The sequence below is a fragment of the Lycorma delicatula genome, chromosome 4, assembly GCF_047948215.1.
Source record: "Lycorma delicatula isolate Av1 chromosome 4, ASM4794821v1, whole genome shotgun sequence".
Lineage (NCBI taxonomy): Eukaryota > Metazoa > Arthropoda > Insecta > Hemiptera > Fulgoridae > Lycorma > Lycorma delicatula.
In genome coordinates, this window is record NC_134458.1 from 119,630,489 (window position 1) to 119,652,692 (window position 22,204).

A 22,204-nucleotide genomic window follows, 5' to 3' on the forward strand; every position below is an offset into this window, starting at 1 on the left:
CAACTTGCTCTTGTCAGCATGGGCTGTCAGAATCTGACTTCCTGCCTGCACTATGCACATAACTTAATAAAACACTATATCGAAAGTAATATGCAGAGATATAAAAACAAATTTCAGTTACATTTTTCCTACTGCTTATTTTCATCACTAGATCAAACTGGTTTGATTAACATTTGCATTATTATATTTCTTGCTGTAATCTAACTTCATTGTAGCTTTTACATTATATATCCTCAGCGTTTCGTATATTTTAATTTTTGTCATGCTTAACCATCCTCGTTTACCTCTTTTTAGAACTAAATAATCTATTCCCCATGCGTTTTCTTACTTTAACATCATGTTTCAAAGGCCTCTATTCTTTTCCTTTATATTTTTCATATTGTTCATTTGTATTTCTCTGCCATATTCCATGTAAATATTAAAGAATTTTTTCTAATATGTAAGTATATATTTGATACTAGTTTATTTTTTTGTTCTTTAGTTTGCAATAATTTTGGTTCGAAATCTAATGCTAAGAAGATGATAATGTATTATATATGTTGTATTATTTAAACTATTTTTTCCAACCATTTTAGAAGTGTTGTTTATTTAATAAGAAAGATGGTTATATTTGTTTTATAATAATTTTATTACCATTGTTAATTTTAATAGTAATGGCTATGTTAAGTTTAGCTTTGGCTAGGTAAGGTGTTTGGTTTAATAATGGTTTCTGTCACCGTAGTAGCATTTCTAAGCTTGTTGTGTAGGTTAGTTATTAAGTCAAGTCTAGTTATAAGAGTCATTCTTGTCCACACTTGACCTACTGGTTGGTTAGTTTAGTTAAGTTAAACATGAGTATCTTGCATACCTTGTCTAAAAAAACTAGACTTTTATTATATGTCAACACTTGTATTAAATAATAGTAATTAAATAATGTAACATGTTATGTACTAAATCAAATCATTCTTATAATTTTTTTTTCAAAATAAATAATAATTGTGTTTTAACACTTTAATGCATTGAAGCTTAAAATTAATTATAATTTCATTCTATCAAAATTTATTTGAAATAATTTTTTTACTGTCATTTGTATCTATTTAGAAGTTTTAGGGGCATCAACTATTTTGGTTATTAGGCCCTTCCACCCCAAAAAAATAATATCATTACCTCCCAAAAAAACAGAGCACAGGTGACATAGTCAAGGACTAGTCTTGTCAAAAGGAGCATCTAGAGGTAGATATGTCAATGATTATTAAAACCCTGAAAACACAACACAACAAGGGTGTAAAGGCCCTTGTTATTTTAAAATCCTTCTAGCCATTTCTTACAAAATTTGCTAAAAACTGTCAAAACAAAAAATTCTCTGTGATGAAAAAACTGCACATTGAAAAGACTATTAAATACAATATGACAAGGGTTTGAAGGTGCGGTAAGTAGTACATCACAGTCCAAACTGTATGCACTCACTGATAAAACATGTGGGACGTCCATAGTCCTCATCCTCTCTGCTAAAGGTTTCCATGATTTTTGGGGCTCCATTTTTATTTTTTTAATCTTCTTTTTCTAGGATTTTCACCTCTTATCTTGTCACTTCCTTGAACGGGGATTTCGGTACTTTTTACTTTCAGTTCAGGCTTCTCTTGCCTGCATTCACTGTTCTTTCTTCTTCAAAGGTTCATTCCTCAATGGAGACAAACTGTTTTGCTTAACAGCTGGTGTTTTTTTCTCTCATTTTAAACTATCTTGTGTGGTTGGACGATTTCTAAGTTTGTTGTCGATGATACGTTCAACCATTTTGCTAATACTGGAGCGAGTTCTGAAATTACATCCTTTGCATTGAAGGAAGATGCAGAAAATGACACAGCTTTGCATATGATATTGTCTTCAGCGATCTATTTTAACAATTTTCTTTGCAACATACATAACTCACCTTTTGAGTGGTTTTGATATCTTAGATTGCTACCTCTTCTTTATATATTGGACAACTTCTAGATCTCCCTGAATAATTCCCCTGACAATTGACGCAGATAGGTGGATCTCTGCATGGGTCGTCAGGATGGAGCAGTTCACCACAAACACAAGTCTGTTTCCTACTACAACATGCCACTGTGTGTCCGTACTGCTGACATCCAAAGCATGGCAATGGTGTCGGGATGAACGGACAAGTAGCCTATGAAACCCGGCCTTTATCTTATCTGAGCCGTTTGGCCCGTTGAAAGTCAAAACGTGTGACACGGAAGGTTGTACTTCTCCACTACGCTGGGTGTTCAATCGACAACAAGCTATAACTTTCTGATCACTGAGTTCCTCAACGATCTCTTCTTCGGTGCAGTTCAGCAAGTCCCTTCACACAACTATACTCTTCGACGTATTTAATGTTCCATGTGGTGATAGGTCAATATTTAATAGTCCAATCTTCTTCGCCTTAACAACCTTGAGGATTGTAAATTGTTGACAATTTCAACAAAGAGTCCTACTGCAGTCTTCCTTACATTCTTTACCGGTCCACCAGCAACTTCCATGATGCCTCGAGCTTTCACGAAGGGGCTTATCTTAGAAAAATCACCTTCCTTTTTCTTGATAACTAGAAATTTTGGAATAGGTCCTCCACTCTTAGGTCAAAACTTGGTTCAATCCTTTTCTAAAACTATAAACTCTTCTTTGTCACTAAACTTGGCACTCTTCTTCCTCTTTGGCTGTAAAGACAGAGACGCTCCAGAACAAGGGTTTTTATGTGGACCCTCTACCATGGATGTTGTGGATAATGAAAAATCCACAGCCTAGTTGACATGTCACAAGGTGCGGGTGGAGATACAGTTGGGCATGCCCCGAATTATAGATCCTGCCTGGGTTCCTCCAGTCCACGGCATCCCACAAATTTAGCCCAGGCCAGGGAGTCAGGTACGGCCTGACCCACGATACTGACATCCTAGGGCTCACACGTAGCAGTAAGGGCTCCGATACCCTTACCCATGGTTGTTATTATTTTTTGTGTTTTATTAAATCAGGTTATTCTCTGTAATTTTTTCTTGTATAAATAATTCCCTACTTCGTATTTTTTTTACAACAGGTTTAAAAAAATTAATGTATCTGAAGATGACTGTATGAACCTGAAAAGGGAGCTTATTTTTGTAACTTTTGTGTTCTAATGTTTCAATATCATAAAAAAAACCATAATTAAAAGTATTATATATAAGAAATGATGCAATTTATTATAACTAAATTGTTGCTGATGAGTAACACACTTGAAGTTTTAGTTTTTTTATTTTATTTATTTTTACCAATAAGTTGTATGTTAGTTATTTAAAATAAATAAAAGGATAATATTTGTTTTGGGTTAGTTATGAAATTTTTATTCCCTCTATACTGTTAGCTCACTCTTTACTGATTGTGATTCTGATCAGGAAAAGCTGTCTTCCTTATCAGCAGTTTTGCCATCATTACTCACTCCACAATACAATACCCTTGGCTTAGTACACTTCGCTATTTTTGCTTCATCGTAATGTAGTGTTCTGCTTATTATGTCACCACTGTTTCCATTAATTTCTGTCCCAAGCCTTCACCTTTGTCCCCTTATAGTATCCAGTCTTCACCTCATCTATTAAGTTCATCGTTCTTCCTCGCTCCCTTTCTACTTCTAATGCAGTCATGAATCCACTTCCTCTAACCGCATGTCCTTACCAGTTTCTCTTTTTCCTTGTCGCATAAGTGCTCTTTCTTCTTTAAGCCTCTTTATTACTTCCTCATTCCCCACTTTATCCGTCCGTCTTACATTATCCATCCTCTATATCCACTTCTCAAAAGCCTCTATGAGAGGCTTTTGAGAAGTCCTTAACTCCTCTCCTTCCTCATCATCCATGCTTCATGTAAAATGTATTTATTTAGATTTCATTTAAAAGCTGGTTATCAATATGAAATTAAAAAAACTGCCTATGAATGCACACCAAAATAGGTGAATTAAATATTGTTTTAAGTACAGATATGCCAATTTAAATAATTAATGATTTCAAACCTGTATTATTCAGTGATCATATAAATTTTGAACATATTAATTATTTAAATTGGCCCACGTATTTTAATATTTAACTGAACTACTTATCTATATTTAATTCAGTTGATCATAGCAATTACAAGTTTTTTAACGATAATGCATTACATGATGTAATGTAAAACTGATGATGAATCCATGTTTACTAAGCTTATTAAGTTTACATGAAGCTTGCAGTTTTGATGTCAATCAAAAAGAAAATGTGTTTTATCTTTTGCAATTGATTAAATTAATTAGTTACTAACTTTATATTTTTGTTTACAGGAAAGTCGGTTTGGCAGTTAGTATTGGAACAGTTTGATGATTTATTAGTCAAGATTTTATTATTAGCCGCTATTATTTCATTTGTAAGTATTAATTTATAAATTCTTAATTAATTTTAAACTTATCTTTTTATGATTTATGTACCAATCAAATTTGTAGCTTGTAGATGACAATATAAAAATGGATTTTTGTATCAAATGAAAAAAGCAATATCTAAACCAAATTCAGGACCTTCCTGAGAAAAGGCCAAGAGTACTGTTCTTTGTCGCCAGGTTGGTAACATTTTTTACATAAAATTTGTTTATAAAAGAAGGAGAATAGTAGATTTTATTTCAGCATTTATTCATGGTTTTGAATATAATTGATTTCATTGTAATTTATGTATATAAAGTAGGTATAAATTTGATGGGTTTTTTTTTTACAAATACGTATCTAAATTTTAGGAACTGATGCTGTGACCTGCACGATTCCTTTTGCTTTATGGATTTTTTATTTTCAAGAACAAGTTTTAAGCAGATATATATCTAATGATAATCTAAACAAAAAAATTGCTTTTAAATGAAATAAATGGGCATTGGCCACTCACTATTAAATGTCACAATGTCATGCAGTGAAACTTCATTTACCATTGTTAAACTTAAAGGGAAGTTGGTTTATCATAAACATGGTTTCAGCTTTTGGTATTTATTTATCTTTTTATTTTTATTTATTTATTTCTTGAAACACATTAAGTGTAGCTGAACTTTTAGTTTATTAGTAATACAATTTACTTTGTTACTCAGTGCCCAAAACTTGTCAACATAACTATGAATGTCTTAAAACAAGAGCATATTGCATTTCACATCATTTTCTGGGCAGTGATATTTTGAATTGCTGATTGAATCTTTCATTAATAAAGGTAAGGTAGTTTATTACCTCCTTGTGAAACAAGAATCCCTGACAGTACACACACATTATATATATATATATATAGTGTACGCGTGCATGCATGTAAAAATATTATTTTTAACCTTGACTAAATTGGATAATTTTATTCATTATAAAAATTTATGGTTTTTTCAGCTTATAGAATTTGATATATTATGTTTTTTTTTTCAAACATATATATATATATATTATAGTTCCCTAAAAAAAGGCAGTTTGCCATTTAGCAAAAGATCTAATGTTTTAATTTTTTTCTTGGCAATATTTTATAGATCTTAACTTAGTTGACTTTGAATGTAATATACTGTCTGACAGTTCATTGAAGTCACTTGTGGTTGGCTGCAAGGTATTGTGTTTGTATGTGGTGTGTGTATATATATTTTGTGTGTGTATGTGACTTTGTATGTGTGGGTGGGATATGACTACTATTTCTTATTCTTCATCTTCTTACTTAATGAACATTCTGTTTGTTCTAGAGATAGTATTTATATTGAAGAGAAAAAAAAATGAAAGCTAATTTTAGCAGCTCTTTCTGGCTTCTTTCTACTCTTCTTCTATCTTGCCAGTCAGTCTTATCTTGCATTATATGTTTGCCAAGCTGTATTCTAATAATACACATAGAGACTAAAACTTGAAAGTGTTTTTGTAATGATTATCATCTGTAGCAACCATATTTCTCTCTTCTTTCCGTACCTCTTATCCATATTTACATTTCTATGTTAGAAGTTGGTGACTGCAATATAAAGATCATTTTGACTCCCAAATTAGGCTTCTGATTATATACATTTTAAATCAGATTCTTTTATTTTTTTATAGTTTAATCTGTTTAATATCACTTTTTTTATTTTCAGAATGATGTATTTCATTGAATGAATTATTTAAGTAGCTAGTATATTAGTAACATCTCATTAAATTAATACTATTTTCTTTGTACTCACTGTCAGCCTTGATGTTTGGTCCTCATTAATCATAAATCTTGTGACATAGCATAGATAAATAACAGTTATCATTTCATAGATAAGAGATAACAGTTTTACATAAAATGCTAAATTGCATCCTTGCCACCTGATAGTTTTAAAACACCTGGAACGTCTCTGGAAGTGATTTCTTATTAATAAGATGCTTTAATGAGGATAAGATATGTTCTTTTTGTTAGGATAAGGTAAGTGTGAATGGAAAGCTTTAAGATTGGACTTGTAATAAGATTGAAACCGGTAGTAGTAAACAGAGGTTATGTCAAGGGAATTGGTGGATTATGGAAGCACAGGAATTTGAAATTTGGCCAAAAATTGTACGATCAAGAACACATCATAAGCCTAAGCCACTGTGTTGAGGGTGGAGGATCCAATTCTTGCATAGCCTTTTCTTGCATACATTTTGCACAAACGCTAAAGGACAGGTCTAACATCAACTTCAGAATGAATTTCACAGACACTCAACACATATTCACAACTTCAGTTAAAATTTATTGAAACTGTGTAGAAACTTAAATCCAATCATCAGCTATTTCCCTAATTGTAAATCTAAGTTCAGAGAGTACTAAATATCAAACTTTCACAATATTTTCATTGGTTTTGAATCTGTCGAGCCAGAGAAAAATATTTGACTGGCTCAGATATTTATTCCCAAAAGATGTTCATAAGTCCCCAAAACTGATTTTCCAATAAATTTTGACACAAACTCATTCTTCCATTTTTTCATCCATTTTGCAAAATCAATAATTCACTGAGAACCAAAAGCACATCTTCACTCACCAGGATGCCAGTCTCTGCTGAACAAAGATATTGCAGTGATCGTTTCAAGGACAAAACAAGCTTCCCCTTCTACACCTGTGGGTAAATCTACCTCCTCCTACTGGCAGCGGCGGTATCTGTCTTAAACTTTCCAATCACTACTAATAGATGTTAATAGTTAAAGTATTTGGGTGTTTTAACAAATGTCAGTGGCAATTCAGATCACTGAGAAATAGAAATTAGAATAGAATAGAAAAAGTTTCTTCAAATGGGAAGAAAACCTGATCTTCATCTTCACGGTTGATGAATTTATGGCAGAGGTTTACCTGATAAGTAGCTCTTTATTCCAGTCATTTGTAGACAAAGTTATGGTTGCCCAGATGGTTAGTAACATCCAATAATGAACATGGTACATAAAGAAGTACTGCGTATAGTTGGCAATTTTGTTAAAACAACTCAAGGATTCTTATTCTTATTGTTCTTTTTTTATCATAAGTGTTACTGTGAGAGAAATAGTTACTATTAATAAAAGATTACCTTCTCCCAGGTTTTATATTTCTTCTCTTGAGCCCCTCAGTTCAAAAATATTAATATCTTGTTTATGTCTGTTTGTATGGATATCAGGAATAGGTTTAACCTGTATCCTGAATTTTTTAGTAATTTCTATATTAAAAAAAAACTTTTTTTAATTTAATTTATGTGAATTTATTCTGTTTATATTTTTAGTTGTCTAGTAATGCTGGTTACAATTACCATTCCACTGTCATTATCGAGTAGTTTCTATTTGTTTAAGTAATTTATGTGATATAATAATTTACATCACATGCTTATTTAACACAGTTAATGCATATTGACTTTAGAAACACATTAAGCAGTTAATGGATTTGCCATAAATTTCAGTATTTAAGGTCATACTATGGCTATTTTTAAGTAGATTACTGCTGTTGGTTCGTTAGCATTGTGGCATATACTCAGTTATTTAAGTATATACATAAATAAAAGTCTATGTTCTTTTTATTCTTGTTCAAAATTGTGAGGGAATGGCTGTTTAGATGCAGATTTAGGCTGATAGATTTAGATTCATGTTAACGTGCATGGAGAATTGGTTCAAATTATATGCCATCTATTTGAAAAACAGGTTTTGTTTTTGTATAATTTTTTTTTAAAATGACAACCATTTTAATTGGGGAAAGATTTAATTGAAAGCTCTAACATGTAGAGAATTTATGAAATATAGTGAAATTTTGATTATGTGAAAGACTGGTTAAATTTTTGTCCTAGAAGCTTACTCATTTTAATCTTGCTGTTGTGCCTTATTTCACTTCTTTGTAATGTGAAAAAAATATTACTTAAATGCAGCTTTTTATTAATGTATATTATGCCAATTCTATATGTTTTCTAAGGTTAATTAAGTATTTTTTATTCTCCTTGTGTTCTGTACAAAAATACTGCTGAGTAGATTATTTATGTCATATATGTATGCTAGAGTAATGTCATTATTATTATTATTATTATTAGTTATAACTAAATATAAATTATTAATTGTTACAGGTACTTGCTTTATTTGAAGAACATGATGACCAGTTGACAGCGTTTGTTGAACCTTTTGTTATTTTACTTATCCTGATTGCTAATGCCGTTGTAGGTGTATGGCAAGTAAGTATTTTTGTTTATGTATTAGTAATTACTTTATAAAATATTTAATATTTGTAATTACTTTATAAATATTTGTATTTGTCTGAATCTGATGAACATTTCAGTTGTAATTTTAACAATTACTGCTAGAACCAGTGAGCCTCCAGATTTCTGTCTCCCAACTGAAAAATTAACTTTGTGAAGTCTGGTAAACATTTCAATAAGGAAATTACAGGAACTTTCAAAGAATTTAAGTTACAAGCTTCCAAAATGATTTATGTATTCATTCATACACAAATCACTGTTAGAAAATTGTCAGCCACAGAAATGAATTCTACTTTGGTTTATTCTAGCGCACTAAGAAAGAAATGAAAATATTTAAAATTGATTTATTGAATGTTTGAGTTGGAAAAGTGGAGATTAACCAAATAAACTATTTATCTCTTAACAGTTTATTTAAATATAATTAAAAAATTTACAGATAATTAAAACTATCTGTAATTTTTAATCCATTTATCAACTTACTCTGCTGTTGGGTTGTATTTAGCAAAATATTCAACAAAAAAAATTATCTATAATTTATTTAGTGTTGATAAATAGATTTTTAGTTTATTTTTATTGTTCTTTTGTATTGATCATTAGAAATATAATATCCCCTTTGTAGCAACTGTATGGTGCACGAACAAGTAGTGATCAATACCTAATCCTACGGGTTTTACTGTATTGAATCTTTCCTTCTAAGCTCTAATTGTGACACTATAATCATTTGTCTACCATTAAATTTGATAAAGATACATACTGTGCAATTTATCTTATTTATTATGCATTTCTTGTTATATAAACTTCAGCTTTCATTTTAATACCAATTCAAGTAAACTGGTTAAAGATTTTCTAACCAAAGCATTATAAGAACAAAGATTATAATACATCATTCAACCTTCAATAGCTTCTTTTGTTCTTTTGTCTAAGACATTTTTTCTCTCTTTTTAAAAAAAAGTCACTTCACGTTTTTCTTTGTGAATATTTATTTTTTTTATAGTAGATTTTAATAAGAACTTTTTTTAACGTTACTGAAAAAAATAATGTTTTTAATATAACTTTTCTCTAAAAGAAATTCTTAAAATTTTGTTAGCAATAGATAGCTTTTTGATATTCCATGTAATCTGATTTTATTAGATTTGAGTATATATTATAAATATAAAAGGTTACTGAAAATTATAGAACTGAGTTGTTAACAAACGTAGTTTGGACCAATGGGTAACCCCGTTAAGCAAACACGTTTGATAAACCACAGCATTATTTTCCTATTAATAACTAATAATTAGAGTTTTCATTGAAAGTAAACTAATAATAGTTTAAAGAACTACATGTATGAACCATTACTTGTAATATATATAATTTTACCCTATTAATAACTGTAATTAATTGAGCAACCATGTTACCCATGTTAACTATGTACAGTTATCATTTAAATCATTAGTTCAGTTGTTTGCATTTGATTTTAAACAAGTAACAGATCAAGATCAGATTTTAAACTAATAGCAGATCAATCTTTTGGTAAAGGATTACATATTTCTGTATTAAAAAAAATTTGTTATCTCTTGTTTTATCACAGAACCTTTTCTGGTCTTTATTTTTAATATTATATTTTATTCTGTTAGGGTGTCACTTCACATATCAGTAATCATTTTCAACTCTATGATTCGGTTTCTACTTTTCTTCTTTACACTCTTCTTTTTCAGTTACCTCATTTATATACTTTTCAATAATTCTGTCATTCGTAAAGTATTTTAACCAATACTACTCATATTACTCATACTACTCCATATTGACATTATTCATATTTAAAAGCACAGTTTATTTACTGTTTAGTCCCCTTAGACATTTAACAGATCAGTATTTCTGTCTAATCTAATCTCTTCATTATCTGAATTTTTCTTTTCATTCTATGCAAAAATCTTTTTGCATTTTTTTCAATACTTAGTATCTTGTAGAGTAAAAATTTCATATTATGTCTACTGTTACATTAAATAAACGATGTTATAAAAATTTGTTCAATCAGTTCAGTTTAATATAAGCTGTTATTTAAATGTTGTTATAACAATTAAAATTAAAATTTTTGCCAAAATAACATTACAAAAAAAAATGTAATTAAATTACAACGTAAGGTAAAAATCACATATTGTAACGCTAAATTAAAATGTTACCTATAAATTATAATTTATACATCAGCAATTGGAGGAAACTTGTGCTGATTTTTTATAATTAAAATTTTTGCCAAAATAACATTACAAAAAAAAATTTAATTAAATTACAACGTAAGGTAAAAATCACATATTGTAACGCTAAATTAAAATTTTACCTATAAATTATAATTTATACATCAGCAATTGGAGGAAACTTGTGCTGATTTTTTATAATAGTAACTAAGGATCAAGTCATAAAAATAAACTGTAGCTCTCAACAGGAGGGTTGCTTTATTTAGAATAATTTGGTCCTAAACACATTTTTTGCTGGATTGATTACCATCCTAAGAAGAGATGCTGGCAATACTAGAAAATACAGCTGACTAATAAAAATATATATTAATCAGTAATCTCCACCATTGATTTTGTTTTCGCAAAAAGTAGGACATGGAACTTAACTTATGTTTTTGCATGTGATTATTTATTTATAATTTCATAAGTTTAATTATCTTTTAAATTAATCCTTATTCATTTGCATATTTCATTATTAAAGGAAAGAAATGCTGAATCAGCTATTGAAGCACTAAAAGAATATGAACCTGAAATGGGTAAAGTTGTCAGAGGAGACAAAGCTGGTGTACAAAAAATCCGTGCGAAGGAAATTGTTCCTGGTGATGTTGTTGAAATATCAGGTGAGTGGTTGTTCATTTTATGAATGATTGTGTCTTACTATGCCAAAATTATTATTATGGTGTAGCCAGATATATTTAATTTTTATAGCTGTGGATACTAGTTGCCTCTTTGAGACCAAAATTGTAATTTAAAAAACTACTTTTTCTCATTGCTGAAGATTACTTCAAAGCCCTTACAAATGGGTTCTAATTCTTATAATAGCATAAATGTTGATTTATGCAGTTGATTTTTATGCATCCACTTTACTGTTTGTTCTTTAATTCATATCGGACTTGGTGTTTGTGGCTTTTTCACAGCTCCTTTTAAAAGTTTTTCTTAACAGTAATATTGTCATTTTTGTAGTCTTTTCAAATACATTTTTATGTTCCTGTTTTATGTAATGTTTGTATATATCTTTTACAACATCGACGATTTTTAACCTGTTTATTTAAAATATTTTACATTTTATTCATTGTAAAAAAATCTGATTTTTAAAAGTCATTTATAAAAGTAAGATATGATATTTAATGAGTAAAATTACAATTTAATGACATAACTATAATGTTTGTAGTTGTTGATTAATAAATGATCTTACTTAAATTATATCCTCTTGCCATGATTAGTAAGTGATGTACTTAGTTTAATTGTCACACTAATTTAATTGAAATGTACAACAGATCTCTCTTCAATTTTCTGAAACACTGTTCAAAGTGAGGTTTGATGAGATTAATGTTTGTAATTTCAAAACCCTATGGGGTTTCATCACTCCTAATTGGTTTATTAATGTAATTTTGAACAATTTTTATTGCTTCCTGTTATATAATAAATAAATGTTAAATATTTATTTAAACAATAAATTATTTATAGTTAGATAGTAATTTAAATCATTTGCTTGAAAGTGAAATAATTATTTTTCAGTAATTTAGTGAAAATGTTAAGCTAATGTTAAAAATATACTTCTTCTGTGTCAGTAAACGTAATACAGTTTTATCAAAACCAAATTAATTGTTTTACAGGAACTCATGTTTGCTAAATTACAGTTTTGTTAATCATCACCACAATTTTGCAGTCAGTTTAGTCTGGTAGTTTATTAATTTCTCAAGATATCCAAGTTTACCTATTTGTTTTAATATTACTCCTGTTAATTTGTGATTTTTTTTGTTCTTCCCAACAGTTGGTGACAAGATTCCAGCTGACCTTAGGATAATTAAAATTTTCTCCACAACACTTAGGATTGACCAGTCTATCTTGACTGGTGAATCTGTTTCTGTGATCAAACATACTGATCCTGTTCCTGACCCAAGAGCTGTTAACCAGGTAACATGTGTAATTTAATGGCAATTAATTTTTGTAATTTTATTCATACATTATTATTTATTTATAATTTGTTATTATCTATATATTTTTAATTATTTTATACCCATACTTGATATCACAAATTGGTTGTTCCACAAGGTTGCAAATTCAAATCCATTTTAATGCATCTCTATGAAAGGAGGGTTCTGGTTGAATGACTCAGCTTGATATTTAGACGTGTGATAAAATTCCAGGAGTTGGCAAGATTGTTCTTTAGGACTGTTGTTCATGTTCCTGAAGAAGATTTTATTACTAGAGAAAAAAGCTTTTGTTTCAAAATATATTTAAACTGGTTAATGCAAAATCATTGATGAATATTATGCTACTCCAAGCTGGATAAAACTCTATCCTGTTGGATTGTGGGCATGATGGGCACTTCCTATGTAGAGAGGACAAATCGGCTTTCCTCAACATGGGATTCTCATATTGGAGATCCGTCGAAGGTAGATTTTCCTTTCATTACCATTCTTTTCATTTTTTTAAAACTCCTCCATATTTGATGTTACAAATATTGATCTGATTCTCATAGGTCTATGCTGATGAACGAGGATCTAGAGTCATGCATCCTTAATGTGATCTGATGGGTAGAGACTGGCTATATAATTGTTTAGTGCTTGTACAATGAGCACAATTAAGTGGCTATCAAGTAAAGCTGGAACTCATAATCCCTGTTAAAATACAAAACTAAGTAAATGAATCAATTATTTTTGGATATTTTTATTTCTACATATTCACTGTGAATTCTTCTCAGTACGCTACTCCACTCTTAATGCTCTAGTATAGCATAACCGGACTATCCTGAGTGGATGCATTTCTAGATATTTCTTACCCCAACTGTGTATTCTCACCATAGACATAAGTTTTTTCACTCAGTATTATTTTTACAAAACAATTATGGACCCACAAATACACATAAAAGAATCATAAACAAATTACTGCTATAAATAATTAACAGTGCATGGATTATCAGACTTCGCTATAGATTAAATGATTTCATAAAGTATGACTTTACCAACATTAATAATAATAATAATTATTATACATATACTTATTTTATTAGACATCTTTCCACTGTATTGAATTATTATAATTCAATAATAAAATTATATACATATATATTCTTCAGTTTGATACGTTATTCCTTTTTTTATTTCCGTTGTTAATGACTAATAATGTTGACATAAATTATTTTAATAATAATTACTTCAGGGGCTTAGCTGTTTGATGAAAATTTGTTTATGGCACATATATATATATATATATTTATTTATTTATTTTTAATTCTTGTTGTTGTAGGACAAGAAAAACATCCTTTTCTCTGGCACCAATGTAGCCGCAGGTAAGGCACGTGGTGTTGTCATTGGAACTGGTCTTAACACTGCTATTGGTAAAATCCGAACTGAAATGTCAGAAACTGAGGAAGTCAAGACCCCATTGCAACAGAAACTTGATGAATTTGGTGAACAGTTATCCAAGGTTATCTCAGTAATTTGCGTTGCTGTCTGGGCAATTAACATTGGTCATTTTAATGACCCCGCTCATGGTGGATCATGGATCAAGGTGAGTACCGTATATTATTTTATAGTGTATTATTTTGTAGTATTATTTAATCTTTCCACTAATAATTAAATCTGTTTTTAACTAACTTTCAAAGAATAAGACTATAAAGAATGAAAACAGACTGTTTAATCCTACAAAACAACATCTACATTACATTGATTTTTTTTCTCTTTTAAAAATATCAGTTTTTATAAAAATACTTCCAAATTCTTTACTATTTTGTATCACTTATATTTCTTTCAGCTTGTATGAACTCCTTCAGACTATCTAGAGATATACTTTTTTTTTATTTTCTTTATTTACTTCTCATTATTAACCATAATCCAGCTAATGTTCATGTAGCTTACTTCATCATATTCATGTTTTGTAAAAACTCTAACGTAATTCTCTCTGGTTACTGATTGAAGTAATTTTGTTGAAACAAGATCCTGTTTGTTGTCTGTTCCTTATATTTAATAATTTTAATGTAATAATGTTAAATTTTGGTTTGAATTGATTGTAAATTGAAATGTATTGCTATTTAAAACTTGCCCATATTGAGAGATTAAGATGAAGGTTACTTTTTTTTTTTACAAGAGATTGTTGTATTTGTTGTAATTTTGAGGTATTAAGATAATGTTAGTAAGTCACAGTTTTGTTAATTTTTTAATTTAATACATTCTGTTAATAAATCTGTTATGAATTTTTTATGTATATTGTTTCAATGCAGGGCGCCGTATACTACTTCAAGATTGCTGTTGCGCTGGCTGTAGCAGCTATTCCAGAAGGTTTACCAGCTGTAATCACAACTTGTTTGGCTTTGGGTACCCGTCGTATGGCGAAAAAGAATGCTATTGTACGTTCATTGCCATCTGTAGAAACTTTAGGTTGTACCTCTGTTATTTGCTCTGACAAGACTGGTACACTCACAACAAACCAGATGTCTGTTAGCAGGTATGTTGTTACATCAGCGTAAAAATAAATTTTCTCTGTATGTCTATAAAAAAAGACACATGTTTGTAAAATGAAGGCTGCCAAGCCAGCTTGTGACTATGACTTAAAAATGTTTTTTTCTTTATTAGAATACTGTTAAGAAAAAATCATTTTCTTTGTATTAAATTAAAGTTACAGACAAAAATCATTTGCTGCATTAATTCGTGAACATTTACAAGATTATTACATTATATACAGTGTTGTTTATCATAGTTCTGTATGAAAAATATGTATGCAATAAAAATATTCATGTCTTTAGTTATTGGTTTAAAGACTTGTTTTAATTTTATCGATGCTATCATCAGCTATTATAGAGCTTAGATAATACTATACAACCTAGCTAGCAATTGAATTAGCCAGATAAAAAATGTATTGTACAGAATTGATATAATTTCTGCTCTGCTGTGATTCTTGAACCACATCATTCAGTAAGAGTTTTTTTTAGGTAAATTATGAAATTCCTGGACAAGACCTTGACAGTGGTTGCCAAACTGGCTTTCAGATGATATCAGTGTGGCATCTGATGCAGCCCTCCATTATACTTATTTCCATAAGAAGGAATCATAATTAAGAAAGAAGAGGGTTGATCAGGGGAAATAGTGTGTTAAATTAGTTTATTCCCTTGACAGGTCCAATAAATGCAAATTTTCATTAGGGAGTGAAACTATTAAGCTAGTCTAAACATACTTGCCCTTTTTAGCTGTAATCATTGTTTGGAAGTGTTACTGTTTCCCATACAAATTTTAAAACTATTAGTCACCTGGAATTGGCAAGAACATTTTTCAGGTCACATAGATCTTATTTTAAAAAGGCAGAGAAAATTGAATTTTCATAGAATCTGTGTTAGAAATGTTCTGAGTCTGAATTCCAGTCAAACTTGCCGTTTCTTTCACGTTACAATATCTCATCCATCATTAAAAAAATAAATAATGCGATTGCAATATGATGTAAGCTACTATCACTAGAAGAATAAATAATATTTAGATATTCCTTTAATTTTTTGGTGGTGTTTCTTCCATTTTTCTACAAAAAAACCATCCTTTTTGCATGATTTACCTTATTAAAAAATTTGTGGTTTCTTACCTTGCAGAAGAAAATATTAAGGATGTTGTTATTACTTGGTACATCCATAATATTAATTTTTCTGGTCATCAATCACTTAATTTGCTATACATTTTCACATTCAGTATTTTCATAATCATTATACTTTATGCTCAGTATGTAAAAAATGAAATACATTTGAAATGGGCTATTATGAACTTTAAAAAAAGTAAATAACAAAAGCTTGCCAAAGGAGATAAATCATATAAAATGTTGATTTATTTGTCATTTTCAAAGATATGTGAAAAGAAGATTTTTGTAATTTATTAAAAGGGAAATTAGAATCTGGTAGTTCCATATAGAAACAAAATCTGCTGGTAAATAAGAATAAAAAAAAGCGATTATATTGCCTTTCAACATTGCCAGTATAGGCCACAGTTGATAACATTATAACTATGATGCATACCACTTTTAAGAATAAAAAACGATAATCAATAAGTCTGTAGAATTAAAAATATATATAATATAAACACCTAGTACAGAATATTGATAAAGCCTTCAAACGCAGACATAACAAAGAAAAATTAAATAATGAAATAAATATCGTAAAAAATTTAGCGTTTGAAAGTGGATATGATATTACTTTAATTAATATTTGTAAAAAACAACTATCAAAGCGAAATAACTACTCTACAACCAATATGTAATAAGACACAAAAAAGTGAAAACTTATACTTAAAGTATTTTTACACTCATAATTTAATTGAAATCATTGCTAAAACTTACAGTTTTAAAAGTAAGCCGCATGCAAAAATGTTTCCCAACTGAACACCTCAATCGTTCCCTTGACTGGTTTTGCTTTGTGTGATGGTGCATTATCATGAAGCAAATTTACTTTGTGTTACCTTTTTTTATATTCTGGTCGTTTTTCACGCAATGCTTGATTCAAATCGATCATTTGTTGTCTGTAGCATTCAGTATTAATTGTTTCGCCAGGTTTTAGCAGCTCATAATAGATCACACTCTTCTGATCCCACCAAACACAGAACATTGTCTTCTTTCCATAGCGATTTGCCCTTGAAATTGATGTCGATGGTTCGCCTGGAGTTGCCCATGATCTTTTACGCTTAGGATTCTTGAAATATATCCACTTTTCATCACCTGTCACAATTCGATGGAGAAATGACTTTCTTTTGTACTTGGCAAGCAGCATTTCACAACTGATTTTTCGGATTTCTTGCTGTCTTTCATTCAGTTCATGTGGAACCCATTTTCCCATCTTCTGGATCTTTCCCGTAGCTTTCAAATGTATGGAGATGGCTTCTCGTGTTACATTTAATTAATTCGTGAGTTGCGTCATCCTCATCCAGTAATGCTTGCAGTTCGCTGTCTTCAAACTCTTTCAGTGGTCTTCCACCGTTCTTCGTTTCTCACGTCAAAATTGCCACTTGTGAATTTTTTTTTAAACCATTCAAAGCACTGTGATTTACCAAGAGCATGCTCACCGTAAGCTTTGACAAGCTTTCAATGTGATTCTGCAGCAGTTTTCTTTAAGTGATAACAGAAAATCAGTGCTGTCTGCAAATCGTAGTTTGTAGGTACAAAACTTGACTCGTTTGTAGGTACCAAAACACAGTAATTAGATAAATTAAACTTACCATTTTAGTTTTCAAGAATCGAGTTTTGTGACATACCGCATCTCCAGTTAGTATTGATTTCTATATTTACATTATAATTCTTTAAAATAAATTATTTTAGTTTTATTTTAGATTGTTTTCGTTTTTGAAATTTTGAGTATTGTGAATGTATATGCAAATTTTGCTGTCCAGTACTAGAATGATATAATCTTTAAAACATGGTATTTTCCTTCATTCTATTTGTCGTTATTGCCAACTATTAGATTATAATTTTATTATGTTTTTAATTAAATCATCACCTTCAAATGTAATCCTTGTGGTTCATCATTTTATTCTTTTGTTTTTATTTATAATGTTATTTGATCACATTCATTTTTTTATCATCATTATGTACTTCTAAAATCTTTAAATTATTTTTGCAATTAGTAATGCTGTGTTTGTATTTTAATAAATGGTCAGCTACATTAGATATACCTATTTTTTTTATATTCTGTGTTATGTTCTGTAAATCTTTTTTTAGATGATTATTGGTTTTACCAATATAAATATTATAGCATTCTTTGCACTTATTTTGTATATTCCTCTTAATTCCTCTCAAATTTGTTTATTAGTGTTATTTTTTAAATATTTTATAATGTGATTATTATTTGGTTTATATGCCTTTTTTATTTATTTTTATCATATACATTAATAATTTTTTCTATTATTTTGTTTATGTAATAGTATTTTAGGTATAGACTATTATTAATTTTTCCGTTATTGTTTTGTTGTTGCATTTTAGTATACATTATCTTCGTATTTTTTAATCTGCTTTTTATAAATTGTTTCTATAATTTCATCATCAAAACCATATTGCTATTTGTTTTATTTTATTTATTTCTTTTCTGAGTCTATTTTTATTGTTTTTTTGTATAATGAATAGCTCTAAATATCATGTTTTTATATATATTAATCTTTTGTGACCATTGGTGGTTAGAATTTAAATGTATTGGTTTTCTATAAAATAGTGTTTCTATTACATTATTTATGTATATTTTGATTTCAATATCTAAAAAATCTGTTATTTTCTATTTTGCATTAAATTTTAAATTATTGTAATTATTAAGTTTACTTAAAATGTGTATATATATAATACTTAAAGCAAACATTTGACCATTTTATATATATATATGTTATGTTCCTACTTCTTCAAATACATTAATTTTCAAATCCTTGTTTACTTAGATATATGTGTATTTTGAATTAAGTATTTTAGAGCAATAAGCTGTTTGAGGAATTCAGATTGAAAATGTTTTTGGGTAAGGTAGAAATTTCTTTTATTATGTTATGTGTTTTAATTCAATACATATTTTTTCTTTAATTTATTATTTTAGAATGTTCATCTTCGACAAAGCTGAAGGAAATGACAGCTCATTCCTTGAATTCGAGATTACTGGATCAACTTATGAACCTATCGGTGATTTATTCTTAAAGGGCCAAAAGGTTAAGGGTGGAGACTTTGAAACACTTCATGAACTTGGAACTATCTGTGTTATGTGCAATGACTCCGCTATTGATTTCAATGAAATCAAACAGTGTTTTGAAAAAGTAAGTTTACTATTATAAATATGTTCAAAACTTAATTTTTTTTTTTTAACTTCTCTGTTCCAGTAAGGAATATAATTATAATAATATTTAAAGCAAAAATATTTGTTATTATTATATATAAATATAAGGAAATTTATTTTTATTAATCTCATTGAACTAGAAGCTTATTGTTTTACTAGTTACAACTAATAATAAAAATTTCTCATATTATTTGTTTAACACTTACATAGCTGATATCCCCTCATTGATGGCAAGATAATAACATAAGTATGATCAGTCTCTATAACAGCTTAAACTTTAACTAAAGTGGAAGTGCCTTTCAGTTATCAGCTATTTTGGCCTGCATTCAGATAAAGTTATTTACGAATAGATGTTATTGAAATATAAGAAAATATTATTTGTGCTTATCTCATATCCATATCAAATTAAATACTTTATTCTATGGGAATTTTCCTTCTGTTACTGTTTAGTTATATTAGAATTGAATGTAAATTTCCATTTTTCAATTCTAAAAATATTGTAAACTTCATCATTTATCAGTCTTGCCCATACATATGTACTAAAATAAAACTTACGTTGTCACAACTCATTTTGTCAGTTCATCTGCACTTTATACTCACACCATCTACTTGGATTAAAATTCTTTATATTAGAATGAATTGCAGGACTGCTAAAAATTTTGGATCCAAATTTATGATACTCATAATATTTTTGTTACTTTTACCTGCAAGTTTATTTTGTGATGTTACTTTTTTTAAATATGCTAACTTTTGTATTATATGTTTAGTCAACTTATTTGATCGGTTATAAACTCATTTTAATCCTTATTTATATATTTTTTATTGCATATTATTTTATAATTCCTCCTGGACTAGTGGTCCAAAGATGTACCCATGGATTCCATTTCTTAAAATTCCACAAAATATCTGAATATCATAGAATCACTCAGCCAATCATTTATTGATATTAGTTTATTGTGAATAATAAATTCAGTTTGTTAATGTGAATACAAGATATAAAAATATTTATTCATTAAAAATTGTTCTCCCTTAAAGGTTGGTGAAGCTACTGAAACTGCTTTGATTGTCCTCGCTGAAAAATTGAACCCATTCAACGTACCAAAAACTGGATTGGATAGACGTACTGCCGCTATTGTTGTCAGACAAGATATTGAAACTAAATGGAAGAAGGAATTCACCCTTGAATTTTCTCGTGACAGGAAATCTATGTCATCATACTGCGTTCCCCTTAAACCATCTAAACTTGGAACTGGACCAAAATTGTTTGTCAAGGGTGCTCCAGAAGGTGTATTGGATAGATGTTCACATGCTCGTGTTGGTGGCCAGAAGGTAAATTTTCGACTCATAATTTTTATTATATATTGATTTATGATTTTAGTATTATTTTGCAGATAAATAGTACGTTATATAATATAATTAACCGGTTCTTAGGGTAGTTTTGGTTTGGCTATTTAAATTATAATTAATTTGCTATTCAATAATTACAGTGTGTTCTGTACTAAAATACAGAATAAAATTACAGTTTCACTTCTTACTTTTTCCATTTTGTTTTTACCAGTTTATTAAAATTTGGCAGCCTTAAAATTGTCATGGTTTTTTTATCACAACAATTTTTATTGATTCATGGAGGAAGAATAGCTGTATCCAGAAGAAAGTAATTTAATCATTGTTTTTTTTTTTTTTTTTTTTGTCTTCAGTCATTTGACTGGTTTGATGCAGCTCTCCAAGATTCCCTATCTAGTGCTAGTCGTTTCATTTCAGTATACCCTCTACATCCTACATCCCTAACAATTTGTTTTACATATTCCAAACGTGGCCTGCCTACACAATTTTTCCCTTCTACCTGTCCTTCCAAAATTAAAGCGACTATTCCAGGATGCCTTAGTATGTGGCCTATAAGTCTGTCTCTTCTTTTAACTATATTTTTCCAAATGCTTCTTTCTTCATCTATTTGCCGCAATACCTCCTCATTTGTCACTTTATCCACCCATCTGATTTTTAACATTCTCCTATAGCACCACATTTCAAAAGCTTCTAACCTTTTCTTCTCAGATACTCCGATTGTCCAAGTTTCACTTCCATATAAAGCGACACTCCAAACATACACTTTCAAAAATCTTTTCCTGACATTTAAATTAATTTTTGATGTAAACAACTTATATTTCTTACTGAAGGCTCGTTTAGCTTGTGCTATTCGGCATTTTATATCGCTCCTGCTTCGTCCATCTTTAGTAATTCTACTTCCCAAATAACAAAATTCTTCTACCTCCATAATCTTTTCTCCTCCTATTTTCACATTCAGTGGTCCATCTTTGTTATTTATTTAATCATTGTTATATATTTAATTTATTCTTTTATTGTTATACTTAAATTAAGTTACATAAAAATGCATTTTAACAAGAAGAAATAAATTTAAGTGTACTGGAAAATAAATACTAGTACAAGACTAGTACTGGAAAATAAATTTTCTATAAGGAGTTAATGTCTTACAGTTGTTATGAAATTTAATTTTTCTTGTTTAAGAAATAATAATCATGTTCATTTTAAATTTTTAAAGTTTTAATGTTTATATAATTAACTTATTTCTGTA

General features: G+C 29.2%; 1 protein-coding gene across 5 annotated transcripts in view; it reads left to right on the top strand.

Moving 5' to 3' along the window:
• The window catches only part of SERCA (ATPase sarcoplasmic/endoplasmic reticulum Ca2+ transporting SERCA), a 180,647-nt gene that overhangs the window by 112,339 nt on the left and 46,104 nt on the right, over positions 1-22,204 (top strand). For all 5 annotated transcript variants that reach the window (XR_012756167.1, XM_075364067.1, XM_075364066.1 and 2 more), the window contains exons 4-11: positions 4,292-4,374; positions 8,500-8,604; positions 11,323-11,461; positions 12,616-12,758; positions 14,094-14,357; positions 15,067-15,290; positions 19,381-19,594; positions 20,650-20,943. Coding sequence is in view for 4 of the 5 variants with exons in the window: in XM_075364067.1 (XP_075220182.1) it covers positions 4,292-4,374; positions 8,500-8,604; positions 11,323-11,461; positions 12,616-12,758; positions 14,094-14,357; positions 15,067-15,290; positions 19,381-19,594; positions 20,650-20,943 (1,466 nt within the window). In the remaining variant the exon portion in view is untranslated. The remainder of the gene's footprint in view (positions 1-4,291; positions 4,375-8,499; positions 8,605-11,322; positions 11,462-12,615; positions 12,759-14,093; positions 14,358-15,066; positions 15,291-19,380; positions 19,595-20,649; positions 20,944-22,204) is intronic.